This window comes from Myotis davidii, unplaced genomic scaffold (genome assembly GCF_000327345.1).
Source record: "Myotis davidii unplaced genomic scaffold, ASM32734v1 scaffold304, whole genome shotgun sequence".
In the NCBI taxonomy this organism is placed as follows: domain Eukaryota; kingdom Metazoa; phylum Chordata; class Mammalia; order Chiroptera; family Vespertilionidae; genus Myotis; species Myotis davidii.
Window position 1 is genome coordinate 503,141 of NW_006297661.1, and position 22,059 is coordinate 525,199.

Below are 22,059 nucleotides of genomic sequence, written 5' to 3' on the forward strand. Positions count from 1 at the left end.
ACTGAAAAGTGTGAGGGCATCTTCAAAGAACAGCTTATATTTCCATCTGGCTAGAATGAAATTTTTTCTAGGGCAGGAAAGAAGAAGTCTGAAAAGAAAAGGAGACCAGAATATTGGACCTTGAGTGTCAGGCTAACACACTTGGGACATCACACTAGAATTTTATATCCAATGAATTTATCCTGCAAAAGTGAGGAGAAACAAAGACTTTCTCTAACAAACAAAAACTGAGGGAATTTGACATCTGTATACCTTCCTTACAAGAAATGTTAAAAGAAGTTCTTCAAAGAGAAGGTAAATCACATAGGTCAAAACCTCAGATCAAACTAATTGATACGGTAAACGAGGAAATAAGAACAGACACTGACCTCTCAGAAAATGTGTACTTAGGACAAGGAGGCACATACTTTTGCCTTTCATACTTGCTTTATCTTTATTTATTTTAATTCAGTAAAAACAAGCCAAACCTGCCTCTTTTTTTTTCTTCAGAAAAATTTAAGAATGTTATCAGTTAAGTGATAAAGGTGAGGAAAATTCGTTTACCTCTCCCAATTCATAAAAACCTGTAGAAACAAGCAACAGTTTTTCATCAAAGTATTTATAAAATGTCTGAGTATTGTATAAGATTTTATACAAAGTTAATTATTTCTTTTAAAAATCATGCATGTATGAATGCCTGTTCTTTGGCAGGTATTGCACTAGATACTTTCACATGGATAGGTCACCTAATTTTGTTCTCATATTACCTCCATGGGATTTTTTTCTCATCGTTTTAGAGTTGAGGAGATTAGTCCTTAAATGGATATTTTTGTCAAGGTCATGCAGAGTGATGCCAGATCTAAAATCTGAATCTATTTCTTCAAAGTCCAACCCAGAATCTTCCCATCTACACCACATTCGGCATTGTTGACACATTAGAGTGGACAGTTCTTTGCTGTGGGGTCTGTCCTCCACTTTCAGGATGTTTACTGGTATCTCAGTCCTCTCCCACGAATTGCTAGCAGCATCCCCACCACCATTTGTGACTAACAAAAATGTCTCCTAGGGAAATAGTTAGGACCACAGACATGAGGGAAAAGATCTGCAGACACTGAAATGATTGGATCCAATGCGGCAGGCAGCACAGGAAATGGTGTGCTGTCTCATTTGCTGTGGATTAGAACTATGATAACATGAAAGTACTAAGCAAAAACAGTTTTAAAGTCTTACTTTCTATTCTAAAGTCAAAAATTAAATTTATAAAGAATCACATAATTTTAAAACTGGAAGAGTTAATTGAAACTTTATGATATTACCTCATTACTTTCATAAAAATCAGGTAGTTATCATCCTATGGCAGTTTTTGTGAGCCATGCTGTTGGTTACATGCTTTGAAAATTCTGAGAGGATTAATGGCTATTCTGTCATTGTTTTATCATGATTCTTACAATAACTTAAAATATTCCCCGTACAATGTCATCTAAGTGCCAATAAATTAAATGCTATTATGCAGAAAACGCATCCGATGATCAACAACTTTGACAAGAAGTTAAATGTGAGTTACTCTGTGAGAAAAAACTAAACAATGTGGCCCTGTTGTCAGTTTAGGAAAGAGAACTCTGAGGGGGAAAACAGCACTAAAACAAAAACGTGCTTCAAAGACTATCTTCTATATAATATAAAAGGCTATTATGCTAAGTGTCCTCTGACCAGTAGCTATGACTCACACTGACCACCAGGGAGCAGACGCTCAATGCAGGAGCTGCCGAGCTGCAGTGACTTGGCAGCCGTGGTTCTTGAGTGACACACCCCAAAACCAGAAAGGAGGGAGCCCGATTCCTTACGGGCTGTATGATTCCACCTTCGGCCGTGGGTTATGTTGTTGCTGGGGCACTGTCACCCCGAATCTGGTTTACTGCACACTTGCATTTGCGTCCCACATCCTGTACGACAGCAACTTTGCAGAGTGCCCTCTAGCACTCCGGGACCCCTCTGTGGATGTAGGAGAGCCAGTTTTGGCCTGATCCCCACAGGCCAGGCTGAGGGACCCCACCTGCTGGAGGGACCTCGCTCACTCCGCAGATGCCCTTCGAGCCACCTTGCCACCCCAGGTACAGCCGGCAGGTGAGAGACTGAGGGAGGTTGGCTCCAGGGCATCTCCGGCCCTTCTCGCCCAGCCCCGCCCTGCTGGCCACACCTTCTAATTAATTTCCTTTCAATGTGCACAAATCTGTGCACCGGGTCACTAGTAGATTTATATGCTGAGAATGTAGCTCCTGTACTTCACCTTGTTCCTATAAGAAAATTATACACATTTTGATTTTTTTGAAGTTCTTAAGGCACAAGTTTTTTCCATAAAATAAAATTGCTCTGTGTAAATGGAGCATTAATATGTTGGAATTGGGAAGTAAACCACAAGCTGAAACTGAAAAAAAACTACAAATTGTTTTAAGTTCTAAGAAGGAAAGATTAGGGCTAATGAGATCATAACAAAGAAGGAACATAGGAGTTTAGATGGAAGAGTCATAAAAAAGGTTTAGCTGAGAAAGCAGGATTTGTGCTGAGACCTGGTTTGTCAGGTAGAGGAAGCAAAGGCACTCTGTACAAATGCCTCAAGAGGGAAAAGCGTGGTGTACTTCAGAAGGTAATGTCGGGCAAAAGGTGAGGAGGTACAAGTGCTTCCGGGCCGTGTAGCTCATGGCAAGTAGCGAGGAGTGGTCCTGCCCAGGGTTAAAGGCTGTGGGTTCAGATTCTAGCTCTGCTAGGCGTGTGAGGTTAATTAAATTACTTGCCTCTGTTTCAACTTACTGTCAGTAAAAAAAAATAATTTGGACAGGACTACTCATAGGTTATGAGGTTTAGCAAGTTAAAATAGTAATTGTTTTCATTTTTTGAGATTTATCCTGAATGCAATATGATGCTATTGCTGAATTTTAAGTGGCATTATTTAATTTATCTCTTAAAAGCTTACACAAATAGAAGCAACTGTTTCTATTTGTTAAAGTCTGGATGGGAATTTAAAGATTTCCAAGGAATTTTAAATGATGAGTAGCTTTTTGAGCATTAAAGTCACAGGTTCATCTGAGAGCAAAATCAGATATAAATTTGCCAAAAAAAGAAAAGAAAAGAAAGATTAAATGATAGAAGACTAGGAGGTGATGAATAATTAGGGAATTAAGTTGGGACACCATGATCTTAATGATGAGATTTTGAAAACTGAATTATGGATTCTTAATATTTAATTGGGTAGAGTATATTGAATAATGATTTAGATACCATACACAAATGCAGAATTCCCTAAGACAGCCCACTGTGAGCTCTAAGTGAGATTATGTATGTGATATCAAAATATAAAGGAATGGGGTAGGCTAAGGTTTTTTAAGTAGGACACAAGAAGCACTGCCAGTAAAGAAACAATTATAAATTGGACTTCAGTAAATTAAGAATTTACTTTCATTGAAAGACAACATGAAGAGAATGGAATGTCATTGTAGCCCTATTAGAATGGCTGAGGTTGAAAGGACTGCAATGCCACGCTAAGGGAGCATGTTTGAACAACTGGAACTTCTGCTTCGCTGGGAAGAGTGTAAATTGCTACGACCACTTTGGGAAACTGTATGCAGCATCTACTAAATATAAACGTACTACACACCCTATGGATAGATTCTTTTCCAGAAATAAGTACTGATATCAGTTATAGCTCAATAAAGCTGGGGGCGGGGGAGAGAAATGAGTGCATAGGTCCATCAAAAGACATGTACATGAATGTTAATAGCAACAATAGTGAAATCATTAAGTAAATTGTTGGATATTTATAGAACAGAATAATTTATAGCAGTAAAAAATAAACTATATTCAACTACAGGAGGAATCTCAGTAAACCTGTGTTAAGCCAAAAAAAAAAAAAAAAGACAGACAGACAAAAAGTTCAGAAACAGGCAATACTAATCTTAATAGAGGTTGGACTGGTGATTACATTGGGGGAGGGGAATCTGCTGGGAGGGAACACTGGGAGCCAACCTTCTTGTGTTTTGTTCTGTGTTTTGTTCTTTACATTTTGTCAAGCTGAATACTTTAAATTTGTACACTTCATGTAATTTAAAATATAATTAACAATTAAAATATAAGTGATAATGTTTTAAACGTTAAAAACGTAAACAGACTTGTCTTTTTAAAGATTTTTGTTTTGTTTGTTTTTAGTGTCTTTCTATCTTGGGTCTTTCAAATAGACAAAGGCGGTGGGCTGACAGAAATTGAAGCCGGAATAGGAAGGATGCAGAAAGTGTGAAAGGGCATAGAACAGGAAAATGGACAGGAGACTGGTGTCTTTAGACATGTGGGATGATAGAACTGAGAAGAAGTGAAATAAGGTGAAATCTATAAAGATCGTTCTTTACACTTACCATTGTTATTTTATATGTAGTAATCAGTTGCCCACAGTTTAGCAGCAGTCCTTCCTCTTAAGAACTAATTTGAATCCTGAAATGATTTCTTTTAGATGCTAACTGTCCCTGTTTCAAGTCCTCTGACACCTTCTCCAAAGTGAGCCTGCTGGAAAGGCTTGTAAGGTTACTTAAACGAAAGGAAGAAGTTTATAATTACTTTAGTTTGAACAGTTGTCAACAAAGTATCAGAAGAGGTATTCTGCCAGTGCCAAAAGTTCCCTGACTAGCTTTTTGCAGCTGCAAGAATTATATTACTTTCTTTCACATTATCGATCTGTAATATATAGTTAGGTTGTTTTACTTTAAGTCTCCCATTGACATTTCCTTTATATACATATAATGAAATGATTTTATTTCATAAAAAAGAACATCTCCTGTGTGGATTTTAAATTTTCCTTATTAAATATTTATATTTTCAAAATGTCCTTATTTAATTGAGTGAGGTGCTTGGTGCCATTTCAAAATAACCTCAGGTGGTAGGTGTAATGACATATCAAAAATTTGACCTTTAGCATTTTAGGATTCTATTTTTATCTGCATTTTCTTTTTCATTCAGTCTTAATTTATATGCTATTTCTCTGTAACTTAATGAATGGATATAGTTGACATAAGATTCATTAACAAAAAGAAAATGTATCGGGATACATATTATTTCTGTGCAGTCTGACTAATGATTTTAACTTCATTCATATCTCAGCTAAGACAAGTAGAAAATTCTTTGTATGAGGCTGATTGGTATTTGTATAAACCTCATTCACTCTCAGTAAGTGCTCAGCCCAATCGACCCTGGATCTACTAAACTGAGGATGCCCACTCTCTCACTTCTCACTGATTTGCAGTCAGATTATTATACTATTTTATTAACCTAGAGATTCTTTATTTTTTAATTTTCTGCTTTTCCTTTTAAAGAAAATTGAATGTCATATTTACAGGGATACAATTCAGTTAACATCTTGCAGCATCTTTTTGTATGCCGTGGTAGCATAGATAATTATTTGTCCGGGTAGCTTTCAGCCTAGATGCAGAGAAATAGAATAATTATCATGTATAATATTCTAATATAAAAATTATTTTCATTTACTCATCTAAGTTCGTCTTTATTGATTTTTAGAAATGTATATTTCTAACTAGGGATTTTTGTTAGACGGCTTATTGGTCAGTCAGCCTACGTATTTATGTTTAAATTATCTATTTTTGTATTTTCTCAGTTTACACAAATCTTTATCCCAAGAAGAAAATCTGAAGGATCAGTTTAACCACACCCTTACTACCTATGAAGAAGCTTTAAAGAATAGAGAGAACATTGTTTCCATCACTCAGCAACAAAATGAGGAACTGGCTGCCCAACTGCAGCACGCCCTGGCCAACCGCGTGAACCTGGAGTCAGAGCTGCGGCTTGCCGTGGAGGCCTCCCGGGCGGCCGATGACAAGGTTCAAAAGTGAGTAAAATGACCTCGCACTATTTCGAAAGCATGAAACAAAACAAAAACACTCCTTTTTAGCAACTAAATGATATATTATTTATTACTCAGGCTATTAATACTTTAAGACAAAAGTTTATTGAGCCAAATAAACTCTTTTCGACTGTCTGTCATATCCACGTTTGGGATCAAAAACCATTTACTTGGGAATCATGGTTACTGTTTAGGGCAAACCATTTTTATTTGATATCTGATCCTCATCAGTTCATGGAGGCCATACTATTAAAATCATTTCATAGATAATAAAGTTATTAGCAAGGGGAAGAGGCAGTCAAATTTCCAACTTGACTCATTTAGCTTCAAGATAATCCTGCTTGAATCCAGATCATCTGTGACCTAGTAATCTGAGACCTCTAGTCACACAGGATAAGGTACAGCGTAATTAATTTTCAGTATTGTTCTTCTGAAGTATTCAGTACAGCTTTTCACAGTGCATAATTCTATTTGTTTCTTTTCAATGATCTTTGCATTTTTTATTAAAATTTAAATAAAGCTGCATAATAAGTCAGTCCTTATTATAGCCCACAAAACGTTAATAAATAATTTACCAGACAAGGAAGTCGCTTGTCAACCTATGGGACTTGAACATTGTAGCAGAGTTTCCTAAGGTAGCTTTAATGTAATGGAAATGTCATTTTAACTGAACCCTTCTTTATGGATTGTTAACATTACATCATTCACATACCTAATCACCTTCAATTTCTAATAAATACATTTTTCCATAACAACTTTATTTGTTTTAGTTTCACAGTATGAAGAATTAATGCTAATTTCAAAGTTTCTTATTTCTCACCACTTTTTATTTGAAAATAAGTCATCTCAACCATTTCCCCAACACTCCTGAAATTATGTTTTAAGTACTAGCCCAAGGTCAGGTAAATCTGTAGTCAAGACCATTTTAAAACAGATTAGGCATTATGCATGTTAATCTGTACTATCAGTGTGCCTTAAACTTGTGATTTATAGTATTCTATCTTTCATAGATTTAAAGATTAGATTTATATTCAGTCAGAAACTGTACCAGTTATTCACAATGTACAATACCATTCTAAGAATACCAAGATATATAGGTAGATCTTACTTCATTGTAAAATATAAATCAGTAACTTTTGACAGGACCTGGTTTAGCTCTGTTTGTTTAAAATCTACAAATAATTACAAATTTCAAGGGTAGTTATTTTTACATTTTTATGTAATTCTTTATATTTAATCTTTTAATTTCTATAGATAGCTAAAATTCCCTACAAGTGTTTCCCAGAAAACAATTAGATTTCCCAAAAATAAAAATAAAAATCTTTGGAAATGTTACCATACCAACCTTTTATTTCTTAGATCTCATCAACTATTGTAATTTTTTGAAGAAATAACTTTGTACAACAAGAACTAGAAATAACATCATCTCAGATAATGCTTTCAATTGAATAAATTTAATCTTTTGAAAACGTATTGCCCTTATTCCTCACATTTAACCTCAATAGATTAAAACTTTTTAGTGGAATGGTGTCAATTCATTAAAGGAGTTTAAGTGCAACAATTATGTCATTTGTAAGAATTAAATGTTAAATTCTAATTTAAATGTTTAAACTTTTATTCCGATTTCCAGCAATAAGACCTAGATGAAATTTTGTCAGGTTTCCCTTTTCGTATTCAATCCATTTTATTTCACTTTTAATTTCCCTCAATTGGGCAGTGTATCTTCCCTGCACTTAATGTGAACATCAGTCTATTTTATTGGATTTAAGAGGATAACCTTCCAGGAAACCAATTTATATGAGTTTGTTAGATGGTATTAGTATTCTCTATCCAATCTTAAATTTATATTATTAGAAATTATTTATGAATGTCCTTTGTAAACATGCCAGTATTCCAGGCAACAATTACAATGTAAACTAAGATGTTCTTGTTTCCACCTTCTCCCATCAAAACCAAATTTCTTGAATAACTAATCTATATTCACTACCTTGAATTTTTTAATTCCCATTTATTCCTCTGCTACTCAATGCACGATGGCTAATTCCTCTACTGGAATTGTTGTTCTTAAGATCATCAAACTAGTAATTTCCTAACTGCTAAATGCAATGGGCCTCTTCTAATTATATTTTTATTATAAAACAAATATATGATCATGGTAAAAAATAAGAAAAGATGGTCATATATCTTCAGCAATATCACATAGTGGTTTAAAGGCTCTGGTTCCGATTCAGAATGCATAAGTATGTGAACTTTTACATTTTATTTTAAAACACTATTCTGATGTGGACATTAATAGTCCTACCTCATAATAAATGGTGATAAGTGGAGATTTGACTTCGGGTGGTGGACACACAATACAGTATACAGATGATGTGTGTAAAATTGTGCATCTGAAACCTGCAAAATTTTGTTAACTAGTGTCACCACAATAAATTCAATAAAAAGGGAAATATAATAATAATTATGAAATGAGAAAAACATTGATAAGAACATTCCTGTAATGCTTTTAGAACAACGCTTGTTACATAGACCCTCCTTCTCTTACCATCTTACTCCACAACGCACTCTCTCCTTCTGCAGGAGGGCTCTGCCTTCTCAAGACTGAATGCCGTTGTACGTGTCGGTCCCTCTGCTTGGAGCCTTTTGCTCTTTTCCCCCATGAGAAACTTACTCATCCTATGAGATTCAGTGCAACATAGAGGATAGCGACAGGCTTTGCAGTCTAGTCAGACAGACCTGCGTTTGAATCCCTGCTTTTCTACTTATTTCCTGGGAGATTGGGGGCAATAACCCTAGAAGCAAAAGTTCCTCAGTTAAAAGATTCCGACCAGTAATACTGGCCTCGCAGGCAGGATTAATGTGAGGAATAAACTGGATAGCATGTAAAATGCCCAGTTCAGTACCCGTTATTTTATTATAAACATTCTATAAGTTACATTATTAGTATCATCATATTCATCAAACTAGCAAGACTAGTTCAGTTTCCTCTTCTCTACAAAGTCACTCTCTTCTTTGTGCTTTCCTAGTATTTTTGTTGAAAATTACTCCCTAGAAAATCAAGCTCCCCCCTGTATCTCCTGCCTCAGATAATGATTTTCAGCAATTTCAGCGCTGTCCTTGTTCCCTCACTCTTTCTTACCATTTGCATTCACTTTGCCATCAATCTCTGTTTTGTCTTTTGTATTTTTTTTCCAAGCTCTGTTTTATCTACTGCTTAAGCATCTCCTGATTCCCTTCACCCCATCCTCACACATTAATTGCATTAATTTAGGCCCTCATTATCACTCATCCAGACTATCATAAAACTAGTTTTGCCCTGGCTGGTTTGGCTCAGTGGATAGAGCGTCAGCCTTCAGACTGAAGGGTCCCGGGTTCGATTCTGGTCAAGGGCACATACCTGGGTTGTGGGCTTGATCTCCAGTGGGTGGCATGCAGGAGGCAGCCAATCAATGATACTCTCTCATCATTGATGTTTCTATCTCTCTCTCCCTCTCCCTTCCTCTCTGAAATCAATAAAACTAGTTTACCTGCCTGTAATTCTCTCAAGTTTATCTTCCTCACTGCCACCAAAGTTGATTTTTCTAAAACATTAACCAGGTTATATTACTTTCTTATTTAAGACTAGAGGCCTGTTGCATGAAATTCATGCAGTAGTAGGCCTTCCTTGACCTGGCTGCCGGCACCGGCTTCCCTCCAGCACCTGGGACTCGGGCTTCCCTCGCAGCCCGGCTTCATCTGGAAGATCATCTGGAAGGACATTCAGTCTAATTAGCATATTACACTTTTATTATTATAGACTAGAGACCCGGTACACAAAATTCATGCATGGGGGGTAGAGGGTGTCCCTCAGCCCAGCCTGCACCCTCTCCAATCTGGGACCCCTAGAGGGATGTCCAACTGCCCGTTTAGGCCTGATTCCAGTGAGATCAGGCCTAAACAGGCAGTCGGACATCCCTCACCCCCAACTGCCCTCCCCTGCAGGCCTGGTTGCCCCTAACTGCCCTCCCCTGCTGGCCTGATCACCCACAGCTGCCCTCCCCTGCCAGCCACCTTGTGTCCACATGGGGGCAGCCATCTTGTGTGTTGGAGTGATGGTCAATTTGCATATTACCTCTTTATTATATAGGCTTTTCAGGGGCTCTTTCTCCCCTACAAATTAAAGTATAAACAACATAGTATGACATATGAGGCCTATCAGTATCCTTCTCCCATTTGTCTAGTATAATTTCCTCCCACGACCACTACCACAATATCTTTGCATGTACTATTTCTTCTTAGAACATGTTCCAACTTTTAGTACCTAGCCAAGTTTTTGTTACTCATTGAAGTCCAGTCTAAATGTTACCCCTAAAATGTTTCTTTAGATTTTCATTCTTTGTTGTGGTCATAGTACTTAGTCCATACCTCTATTCCAGGTCTTAGTCATCTATGTGTAATAATCATTTTGTATATCTATTTCCTCTCTGTTTCACTCCCTGCAAATTTACCCATTGTCGAGCATTCCCAAGACATGGATAGTGTCCTATTCATCTTTTTATTCCAGTTTCCTCCAAATACTCACACAGATGCCTGCTGTAAAGTAAGCACTTATAAACAAACAAATTAGAACAATTTAATAAAGTGCTAGAATGATGGAGCAAAATAAAAGCAGGTTGGGTCAGGAATACATATGAAAATTTCAGATATCGTATGATCTGCTTTAAGCCCTAGCTTAAACTATTTTATTCCAACCCAGGACCCAATTTCAATGAGCTTACCAATTTCATTGAAAACTATGACCCTCGCCCTAACCGGTTTGGCTTAGTGGATAGAGCGACGGCCTGCAGACTCAAGGGTCCTGGGTTCGATTCTGATCAAGGGCATGTACCTTGGTTGCAGGCACATCCCCAGTAGGGAGTTTGCAGGAGGCAGCTGATTGATGTTTCTCTCTCATCAATGTTTCTAACTCTCTATCCCTCTCCTTTCCTCTCTGTAAAAAAATCAATAAAATATATTTTAAAAAAAGAAAGAGAAGAAAACTATGTCCCTTTATGTCTACCTCCCTCCCCTCAGTGGCACCTCCATTCCTTACACTCTCCTCAGAGTTGGGATGTCTTACTTCCTAGTGATCAGCTTCTATTCTAACCACTGACTTCCATTAAGTTTAATTACATTTAAAAAGACCTGAAATCTTCAGTAATAGTGGAGAGAGACTATCTACTATCTCTAATAATAATAGAATTTTAAGTTTATATTTTATTTTCTTTCAGAGTCATTTTTTTTTAATTTATCAACCTATGAGAGTATTCCTGGAAAGGAAAATTGTGCACAATTAGTATCCATAAGTCAACCAATATTTATAAACAGTCACTTACAGAGTAAAATATTATGAACGCCAGACTTCATTGTCCAAAAATAGCTTCTTGGCCCAGGTGTCATGATGCCTAATGTTTCACCAACAAAAATACATCCCCTTGGTTTATTCTCCTTATGTATGTCTCTTTTAAAAAATGTATATGCTTATGGAAGAAGAGCACATTGTGATTACGCTTTAGATTGCTCTTTTGCTGATCCTGGATGCCCTGGGTTTGGGAGAATTATGTGGAGGCAAGGGAACTAAAGAGTTTGTTGAGAGCACAGGAACTTTGTAAGAAAAGCTCTTAGTTTTTCCAGGGATCACATCCTCATTTATTAAAGAGGACACGGACACACCAATTCATTAATTGATGTTTTTATCATCACAAGAGATTTAAAACTCTATGGTTCATTATCATTATACTGTACTTTGTTTTCTTACTGTGCTTCCATCTACAGATAGGCTCCTTATGGCCTACAACAGAAGTTTTCTAAAGGGTTTTTAAAATATATTTTACTATACTTAACATGCCTAGGCTACACATAGTTATGCAAGATAATAGTATTTACAGCGAGGCTTATAAGGTCAGAATATCTACCAAAGATCTAGGTTTTACAATAAAATATTTTTTTCTCACATATCATCTTTACTGTGGGCCAAATTTACACTGATACGATTAAAATTCTCTCATAAATTGTAACTGCATAATGAATATATAGGACAAAAATATGTAGGAAAAAATCGTACACTTTTAAACAAATTTTCAAGAAAAAAATATATCCACTCTTTAATTTTTCTTTCAATTTTTTCTTTTAAAAAATTTGTTACTTAAGATTTGCATGTATTCTGTTAATTTTTAACTGCATAATGAAAACATCAAAGACATTTCATTTTAAAACTTGTGGCATACTGTGTCTTTTGAGTGGTGTTGATAGAAAAAAAAATGAACATGTAAAGCTAACAAGTCTTTCCTGTCTTTTGGCCAAATACTTGGTTTCTATGAAGAAGTTGAGGTTACAAAGAAATTGTGAATTCTCAGTCTGGTTTCCCTGCTGATGAGCAAGAACTGTCTGTAGTTCTCTTTGAGGTGTCAGGGGAGTCACCATAGTGTCACACAAGGGTTCTTAGCACCGAGCAAACATACTTTCCACAAACTCAGCTGCTTAATCTGTTTGCAGGTTGAATTATAGAACAGCGTAGATGACTCCGGGTGCAGGGAAGGGAACAGAATATTTCCACAGTTTCTTGATTTATAAAAGAAAAACAAAGCCTGCTATTCTTATTTTTAAAAAAGAAAAGCCTACAATTGTCATCGAGAGACTTCACCAAAATCTTTTTAGTTTTGTTGCTGGTTCCTGAATCTGATTTTAACCATGATTAAAAAATAATTGTGCTAAAGATTCTTACAAAGTTTAATATGAAAGCTATCAGTGAATTTTTATAATTGCATTGTCTTTTCATTAAAATTATTCTGCTTCTTGCCAACTTTACCTGTGATATATTTCCTATAAATTCTTGGTTGGACTATAAGTTGCAAGGCAATATTAGACATGTCTGAACATTTCGTAAATACTTGTTGATTGATTCAAAGAATAAGTTTCATAAATTATCAACTCAGCAGAAGGTTTAAATCACTATTTAATATAATGTTGAAAGTTGATTTTGAGTTATTAATATTACTAATAAATTGGAGGATTTAAAACTCTTATTAAATTGCTCTTCAAAAAATTATTGTGTTTGAGATTAAAAGCTCTGAAATATGAAATATACATCAGCAAATAATAAGTCAAATAGTTCATTTATTTTTGGAAATTTATGTACAATTGTGCATCCCAATCAACTTTAAAAGACACATTCTAAATCTCTATCTAATTAGATTCAGCTTTATTATCATTTATATATGGAAGATAGACTCAGATGACTCTTAAGCAATCATTTTAAGATGTACAACATCTAATATGTTTAATTTTTATTCTTGAACAATGATATCCTTTTAAGATTCTAATATTCTAGATTTGTAAATCATAACACATCTTTAAATTAAATACATATTTAACTTAGGAAATATAAGTCTTGTACTCCAGCAAATTAGTATGTATTTTATTAAAAATTTAATTCCATTACATATTTGTATAGTGGATCACATTTCTCATCCATTGAGTATATAAAGTGGGTCTCTAGAGCTACTTTTATTATATATTTGATAGATATATAATTATAGTCATGTCTTTATAAAAACTAAAGAATTTGGGCTTATACCTTCAGGAAATATCTCACTTCCTAGCTCATTCCTTTTACCAAGGAAGGATTAATGTGCGATTACTAAAATTGGAACCTAACCCAGAATTTGAGAAATTGCAATGCAGTGGAAAGTGAAGGATCCAGGTTACAGAAGAAAAGGGATTCTCCCTAAGAATCAGCACTTTCCCTGACAACTTCCCTCTTGTAGCTAACTTTATGGAATGAATCACAAATAGCATGAACGTAGGGACTAAATGTTAAATTAGCACAGGGCTTCTCACATTAACCTGCTTCTTCATCAGAAACTTCCGGTGGATGATCTGGAGTTGGGCTAGTATATGTGTCTGCCTGCTAATGTCGATGAAACATGTTTCAGATGAGCATCATGGAGAGGAATAGAGAAAAACAACAAAAGACTCAATTAGGAGAGAGATCCATACTGGTTAGGTTTAAAACTAAATAAAATGCAGGAATTTTTGTCGCTTTTTTGATCCCAGTGTTACAGTAATTATAAGTCAGAAATGGAATTCCTATTATTTTAGGGATATTATAGGACCCACCTAATGATGGTCATGTACATTTTAACTAGAACTTGACAGGCTAAAAAAAAAAAAAAATACAACAGGAGTTCTTATACCTCAGAGATGTGATTTTCACACACATATAGGAAATGTAAGTTTCTTAGAGTGGCTATATAACCTAACAAGTATCCTTTTCTTTGGTTCTGTTCTTAGCTCCAGTTAAAAGCCTTCTTACTGTTTAACCTTTGACGGGCTACATAGGTCCTAGTTACTTCTGTGAATATAGGCGAGCTCATCCATCTTACCTGAGAGTAGTTTTTCAATTGATAAAAATAAGATATAGGTGATTTGAACTTCCTAGAATAGGTAACAATAGCACTAGCCACTAGTGTACTTAAGAATACTTTTGTTGTACTAAGGTTGGAAAAGGACGCTATTGTAGAAATTCAATTTTTAGGAGTTTCCATCATTCTTGCTTGAATGTTGCTTAACCTCATTGTACTTGAGAACTCACTCAGAGCTTCCTCCTTTGTTTTCTCTGTTCTTAAATACATAGAAGATCAAATGTAATGTGCCTACCTGCTAATGTAGAAAATGTCTACATTTTTACATAAGTTGGGGTCTTCTTTTCATGTAATAAATCCCCATTGTACTCATCTAAAATCTGATGGATACTTCCTTACAAGGTACAGGTTTTTCTTTCAAAATGTAATTGGGGGGGAGGGGGTATTAAATTATACCCAGAGCAAGTAGAAATATAAATTTCACTTGGATTCTAAGACTCCATGTTTATTTCTCCCCACTTGGTCAGAGATTTGCCCATGTGCACATTTAACCATTGATAAATATAGGATGAAAGAATCTTTTGCTTATTTCAGTGTAACTTTACCTGATAGTGAAATCATAAACATTGTCCATTCATAAACTTCATTCTTTTTAAAAATATTTTTTATTGATTTTAGAGAGGAAGGGGGAGAGAGAGAGAGAGAGAGAGAGAGAGAAACATCAATGGTGAGAGAGAATCACTGACCAGCTGCCTGTTGCACGCCCCTTACTGGGATCAAGTCACAACTTGGGTATGTGCCCTGACTGGGAATCAAACCTGTACCTCCTGGTTCATAGGTCGACACTCAGCCATTGTGCCACACTGGCCAGGCCATAAACATCATTCTTGATTATTTACATTAAAGGAGAAAAGTCATTCTAAGACCTTTTATTTTATAGTAGCAGGTGAAATGCATCTTCTTCCTTTATATAGGAGTGGATAAAAGTGGATTTATAGTTGTGAGTATGTGAAACACAGAGTTCCTTATATTATCATTAATTATTGTATTATTTATTTGTATTACAACTGTAAACCTGTGTTTGACCACCTCTGTATTCTTCAACAACTCAACAGAAATAATCTTTTTCTTCAGTTCTTAACCTAAGTATAATTTTTAAAAATACTTATCCTACTGAAAATTACTTTATTAGGTGTTTCTGTAGAAAGACTGAATGGAAGTGAAAAACGAGACTCCAAATATTACATAATAAACAATATTTTGGAACTTACTAAACATTACTTTTTTATTGCTTTAGCATATATACCATTCAAACTAATAGTTCTTCTAATATCATCATCATTTGACTTTTTCCTTTGCCACATTTAACAATATTCTCAAAGCATATGAAAGCATATTTTATTTCTCTTTATGTAACGATATGCCATTTGACAAGCTACATAATGGTAAAAATGACATATAAACATATTTAAAATCTTGAAACATCTTCCTTAAATCAAACTAGTCTGCCTCCTGAGTTATGTATATTTTGTATTAGTCTTCAAGAAGTTCCCTACCACTGACTGAAATGGATGGCCTAATCTTTCCCGGGATGATGGAAGTAGCACAGTTCAAGAACAAGAATGAATGTCTGTATAATCACACCACAATGCGAGGTGACCCTAAGACAGAGCACTGACCAGATACACATATGGGTTTTAGAAGACTTGCTGATGCTCTTTTTCAACACAGCTGTGAGAAGAATGTGGCTAAGACCCCATAGACATTCTTGAGTAGAGCTGGCAAAGGAAGCCATGAGGAGAAGAGAATTTAACACAGGGGTGTAAGAGAGTGCAGCTTCATTGATGGGATCTGAGGGGAATGCCTAATGACTGGAAGAATCAAACTTGGCAATGAAAACACAAAGCTCTTTTCATCAATTCAAATGCAGACTCTAAAGCTGCAGATGGTCACCTCCAGCCTTGTCTATTCAGTGTGAGGTTTTATAAAATGGCACTTTGGTGAATACTAATAGATCAAAACAAAGATTTAATAACATAAAGATGTGGTGTTCATTTTTAAACGAGTATACAGGTCAATGTCTCAGAAAAGGACAAAAAGAGTACTCTTTGCATGTGGGTCTAAAGTCTTTTTGTGATTTTTCAATTTGAAAAATAAACGACATTTATCTTCAAAAATAAATGACAAAGGTACAGACTGTGTTTAATGGAAAACAGTTTACATTGTGAAAAGAGACCGAAATTAGGGTTTATAGTTACTCCTGTTAACTTTATTGCTTCTATTTGAGGACTCTCAATTTATAATATTTGTTCATGTTATCCTAATATTTTCTTGAAGTTCACAGGATAGGATAAGTATCTGTTGTCATTCTCAAGGATGAATCAATCTAATTAAAAATGTAGGCCAAAATATTTTATACTTGGAAGAGAACTTGTTTCCTTACCTCTCCAGAGAATGCAGAGACATTATTTAGTACAAAGGAAGCCTCTGAACTTTAAACCAGTATTGAAATGACATTATTGTTACTTTGCATTTGATTTTCTAAGATTTTTTAAAATTCATAATTTCTATATATTAAAAGGTATTTCATTGTATTCAACTTGAGACTTATGCTTACATAGCTGGTGTATTTTTCAAGAATAAATTTTATTAGACGTGGTTAGCACTTTATAGTTTGAAAAATTCTTGAGCTAAACCCAATCAAATTAAGCTTAATTATCCAAAATAAGTTTAAAATATGAACTTAACTAAAATACAGAATTCATATTTCTAGTATTTGTGAAGCAAATATAATGAATAAGTCTGTATTCCAAATACTTTTAGCGAGTGGCACTATTATATAATAAATTAAAAGACTAGGATTGAAAGTTAAAAGGGAGGCAACTTAGTATCTAGTAGAAATATCAGTAAACTAGCAGGACCCTTGACTGTCATCAACTGGGTGTATACAAGTCATTAAATTGTGTTTCTTCTCAGCTTCCTCATCTGGAAAGAAGAGCTGACATTCTTACACTATCTTTTGCAAAACATGGCTGCAAAGATCAAATAAAATGCATGTGCATTAAAATACTTTGCAAAGTGTAATATGCTCTATGAAATCATGCTTTAGCTGAAGAATATCTTCTACTTATACATTTAAATAAAGAATTATAATCACCTCATTGGAACTAGAAATAGTAAATGAGAAAAATAATACTTTAGCCTCAGAGACATAATGTAAATACCATGTAATTTTGGGAAAAAAGAGTATTTACATAGATCTTAGAAACTGGAATTAAAGAGGATTCTGTATGTGTTCATACATTACTGGTGAAAATGCAAAATGATAAAAACCCCTATGGAGGAAAATTTGATGATATTTAACAGGTATTTTATATATATAAAAGCCAAGCAACAGGAAGGCTGGAACAACCAAAATGACAGGTCACTATTTTTTTAGTCTCTATGTCATTTTTTCTGGTGTAATCTTTATTATTTCTTTCCTTCTACTTACTTTGGGAAATTTTTGTTGTTATCTTTCTATTTCTTTAAGTGGCAGGGTTACATAGTTTATTATTAACTTTTCTTGTTTTGTGAGGTAGGCCATTAGTGCTATGAACTTCCCTCTCAGGACTGCTTTTGCTGTGTCCCTGAAATTTCGGGTTGTTGTGTGTTCCTTTTCATTTGTTTCCAGGAAGTTTTTTATTTCTTTCTTGATATCATTGGTAACCCATTTATTGTTTAATAACATGTGTTTGAATGTTTTGGGGTGTTTTTACTGTAGTTGATTTCTAATTTCAGTCCATTGTGACCTGAGAATATGCTTGATATGATTTCAGTCTTCTTGAACTTGTAGAGACTTGTTTTGTGTCCTAACATGTGGTCTATCTCTGAATGACCCATGTGCACTTGAGAAAAATGTATATTCTGCTGCTTTGGGTTAAAATGCTCTATAAATGTCAATTAAATGTATCTGATGCAGTGTGTCCTTTAGGGTCACTGTTTCCTTGTTAATGTTTTGTCTGGAAGATCTATCCAGTGAAGTCAACAGGGTGTTAAAGTCCCCTACTTTGACTATATTGTTTTTGATCTCTTCTTTAAAGCCCTCTAGAAGTTTTTTTTTATATATATATATTTAGGTGCTCCTATATTGGGTGCATATATGCTTACCAGAGTTATATCCTGTTCTTGCATCAATCCTTTACTATTATGTAGTGACCTTTGTTGTCTCTTGTGGTGGCCTTCATTTTTAAGTCTATTTTGTCAGATATGAATATTGCTACCTCAGCTTTTTTTCCCCCCCATTTGCATGGAAAATTTTTTCCCATCCCTTCACTCTCATCCTGCGTGTGTCTTTTGTTTTGAGGTGGGTCTCTTGTAGACAGCATATAGTTGTGTCATGTTTTTGTATCCATTCAGCTACCCTATGCCTTTTGATTGGAGCATATAATACATTTACATTTAAGGTTATTATTGATGGTTTCTTATTTATTGCCATTTTATTTTTGTATGTCTAGGTTTCTCTCTTCTTCTCATTACAGCAGTCCCTTAGAATTTCTTATATTGCTGGCTTGGTAGTGATGAACTCCTTTAGCCTTTTTTTTTTTTTTTTGTCTGGGAAACTATTTCACAGTCTATTTTGAATGATAGCCTTGCTGGATATAGTAATCTTGATTTCAGATCCTTTCTTTCCATTATCTTGAGCACTGCATGCCATTCCCTTCTGGCCTGTAGAGTTTCTGATGAGAAATCAGGTGTCAGCCTTGTGGGAGCTCCTTTATAGGTAACAGTTTGCTTTTCTCCTACTGCCTTTAAGATTTTCTCTTTGTCTTTAATTTTTGGCATTTTAATTATAATGTGTCTATGCATGGGCCTTTTGGGGTTCTTCTTGCTTGGGACTCTCTGTGTCTCCTGAACTTGTGTGACTTTTTCCTTCATGGGATGTGGGAACCATGCCAGGTCTCTGGATAGTCAAGGCTGGTGGGAGTATAGAAGCCTTATTATTAATACACCAGAATGGCCAAAGGCCACTCTGGGCATGAGCCTAATTGGAATATCCAAGGACGCAGCCTGGGAATCCTAATCAGTTCAAGATACCATGCGTAGGTGCAAGGGCACATGTACACTGTGCTCTTCAGTAGCCAATACGATTGATGTAACTATTGGCATGAAGCATTCTTTGTCTAAATAGTCAGCTGAGGCTGGAGTGAGAAGAAGTCTGCTGGAGTATGGAGAGAGAGCAGCTAGGATGGAGTGGGTGAGGAAGTCTGCTAGAGAGAGCAGCTGGGCAGGAGAGACAGGAGAAGCTGCTGAGCCGGAGAGTTCAGGTACTGCTATGACGAGAAGTGGTGAGTCTAGGAGGCAGCATGAGGCTGCTCAGATAATAGCTGTGGGTACAGAAACTGATGCTGTTTTATGGGGAAGATATATGTTCACCAGCTGGTGTCCGGCTGCCTGCCTGTATGGACTTTGCTGTGAGGGCTGTTCATGTCTGGTGGCTATATGGCCACTGGTTTCAGCAATAAAGACTCATTCTTATATACCCACTACTTCTCCATCTCCCATGACCTTCTACCAAGCTCTTCCCAGACTCAGAACAGCTGTGCCCTTGGGCAGTACTCTAACACTGGGTTAGGGAAGTTTTCTGCCATTATATCTCCAAATACCTTCTCTATCCCTTTCTGCCTCTTCTGGCACACCTGCTATACCAATATTGTTATGTTTCATGTTGTCCCACAGCTCTCTTAAGCTGTCTTCTTGTTTTTAATTGTTTTTCTTTTGGGTTCTCTGATTGATTTTTTTAACCCTATCTTCTAATTCACTGATCGATCCTCAGCTTCCCCTAATATGCTGTGTATTCCTTCCAATGTGTTGTGCTATATCATTCTTTATTTCTGTTTTCATAGTTACTGTGTCTTTTCTCATGCTGTTGATCGTCTTTAACATCATTATTCTGAACTCTATATCAAATAAATTTCTTATCTCCATTTCATTTATCTCTTCTGGAGAATTCTCTTGTTCTTTCATTGGGGGGTTGTTTCTTTGTCTCCTCATTTTGGCTGTCTGTTTGGGTTTGTGAGTATGTATTAGATAAATCTGCTATACCTCTCAATCTCTAGTGCAGGATATGTCAAATGCTGTTTCTGTCTAATTAGATCAGGCAAAGATTCAAAGCCTCCAGAGACTTTGAAGAGCCCTCAGACAATCATCCACAGGTGTGGCAGAGTTTTTCCTAACAGAGTAGGGTGATTGCTTCTGCCTGGAGGCTAATTGTTATTCTCAGTCTCTTAATGGGCCTCAGCAACTCCACACCTTGGGGCAAAGTGTTTTCCCCACGGAAATAGGGTGGGGCAGCTGTCTTCCCCCAAGAAAACACACTCACCATAGATTGCAATTGTCTGCATGAGAAAGATGACCTCTGCAGTGTGAGGGAATGACTCAGCACAAGAATCCTGGGTGTCTGCCTTCTGAGCTCTAACCCAAGAGCCCCCAACCCTGGCTTCTGTTTGCACAGCTCCAGTCTACTCTTCCCTCCTTCTGCCAGAGCACAAGGTTAGTGGCTGCACGGGGAATTTTGTGCATTGGCGCTTTAAGAGGGTGCCTGCATTTCCAGCTATCTCTCCGCTGCTTTGCACAAGCCAGCTGTTATGTTGGTATCTTTCTCAGTTCTTGTGCTCTCTGCTGGGGACCCAGCTTGGGGATTAGACCCTAGAGTTCTCAGTGGCAAACCCCCACAGTTGAGATATCTGTTCGAAACTTCAGCTGCTGTCTGTGGGTGCCCAGCCAGCCCTTTTGTGCCTCTGTCCCTCCTACCAGTCTCTATGCAGTCTCCACTTTCCATTCTTGGTTATTAAGGCTCTCCCCAGAGAGTCTTCAGTTAATTATTCAGGAAGTTTTTCTGTATTTTAGTTGTAATTCCAGTTTGATTCTAGGAGTGTGTCCATGAAGCATCCACTTACTCCACTGCCATTTTAGGTTGCTGGTTCTATTCCCAGCTAGGGCACATGCACAGGTTGCAGGTTGGATCCCCAGTAGGGGGTGTGCAGGAGCTAGCCAATCAATGTTCTCTAAAGTATTATTTTTAAGAGCACACTGAAACAACCCAAATAAATAAGAGCGTAGTTGAATAAACTATGACACATTCACATAGTAGAATACCATGCAACCATTATAAAAAGACTGCTCTGGCCAGTGTGGCTCTGTTGGATCATCCTTCCATACACCGAAAGGTGGTGGGTTTCATTCCCAGTCAGGGCACATACCCAGCTTTCAAGTTCAATTCCCTGTCAGGTGTGTAGTGGAGGAGGCCGATTGATGTTTCTATCTCACATCCATCTCTCTCTCTCTCTCTCCTTCTCTCTCTCTCTTCCTCTCTCTAAAAAAAAAAATCAGTTAAAAAAAAAATGGTAGAAGATGTCTACACACAGACAACAGTATAGTGGTTACCAGAGTGAAGGGGGTGGTGGATAGTAAAGGGTGAAAGGGGCCAAATATATGATGACAGAAAAAGATTTGATTTTAGGTGGTGAGCACATAATGCAATATACAGGTGATGTATCATAGAATTGTACACTTGAAACCTATCCTATCTAATAAAAGAGAAACATGGTAATTGGCGTACGACCGCTACCCTTCCCATTGGCTAATCAGGGTGATATGCGAATTAACTGCCAGACAAGATGGTGGCCTGCAGCCAGGCAGCTGGAAGTGAACATGAGGCTTGCTTGCTTCAGTGACAGAGGACTCCAACGTTTCCTGCCTGCCTTGCCGGCCTCTGAGCTTGCAGTTTGAAACATTGTAACAAATATAGAAGCTAAACTA

General features: G+C 36.4%; 1 protein-coding gene across 3 annotated transcripts in view; it reads left to right on the forward strand.

Annotated features, from left to right (window-relative positions):
* Window positions 1-22,059, forward strand: part of MIPOL1 (mirror-image polydactyly 1) — a 340,601-nt gene that overhangs the window by 280,873 nt on the left and 37,669 nt on the right. For all 3 annotated transcript variants that reach the window (XM_015570205.1, XM_006773314.2, XM_015570208.1), the window contains one exon: window positions 5,633-5,863. In XM_015570205.1, coding sequence (XP_015425691.1) covers window positions 5,633-5,863 — 231 coding nt within the window. The remainder of the gene's footprint in view (window positions 1-5,632; window positions 5,864-22,059) is intronic.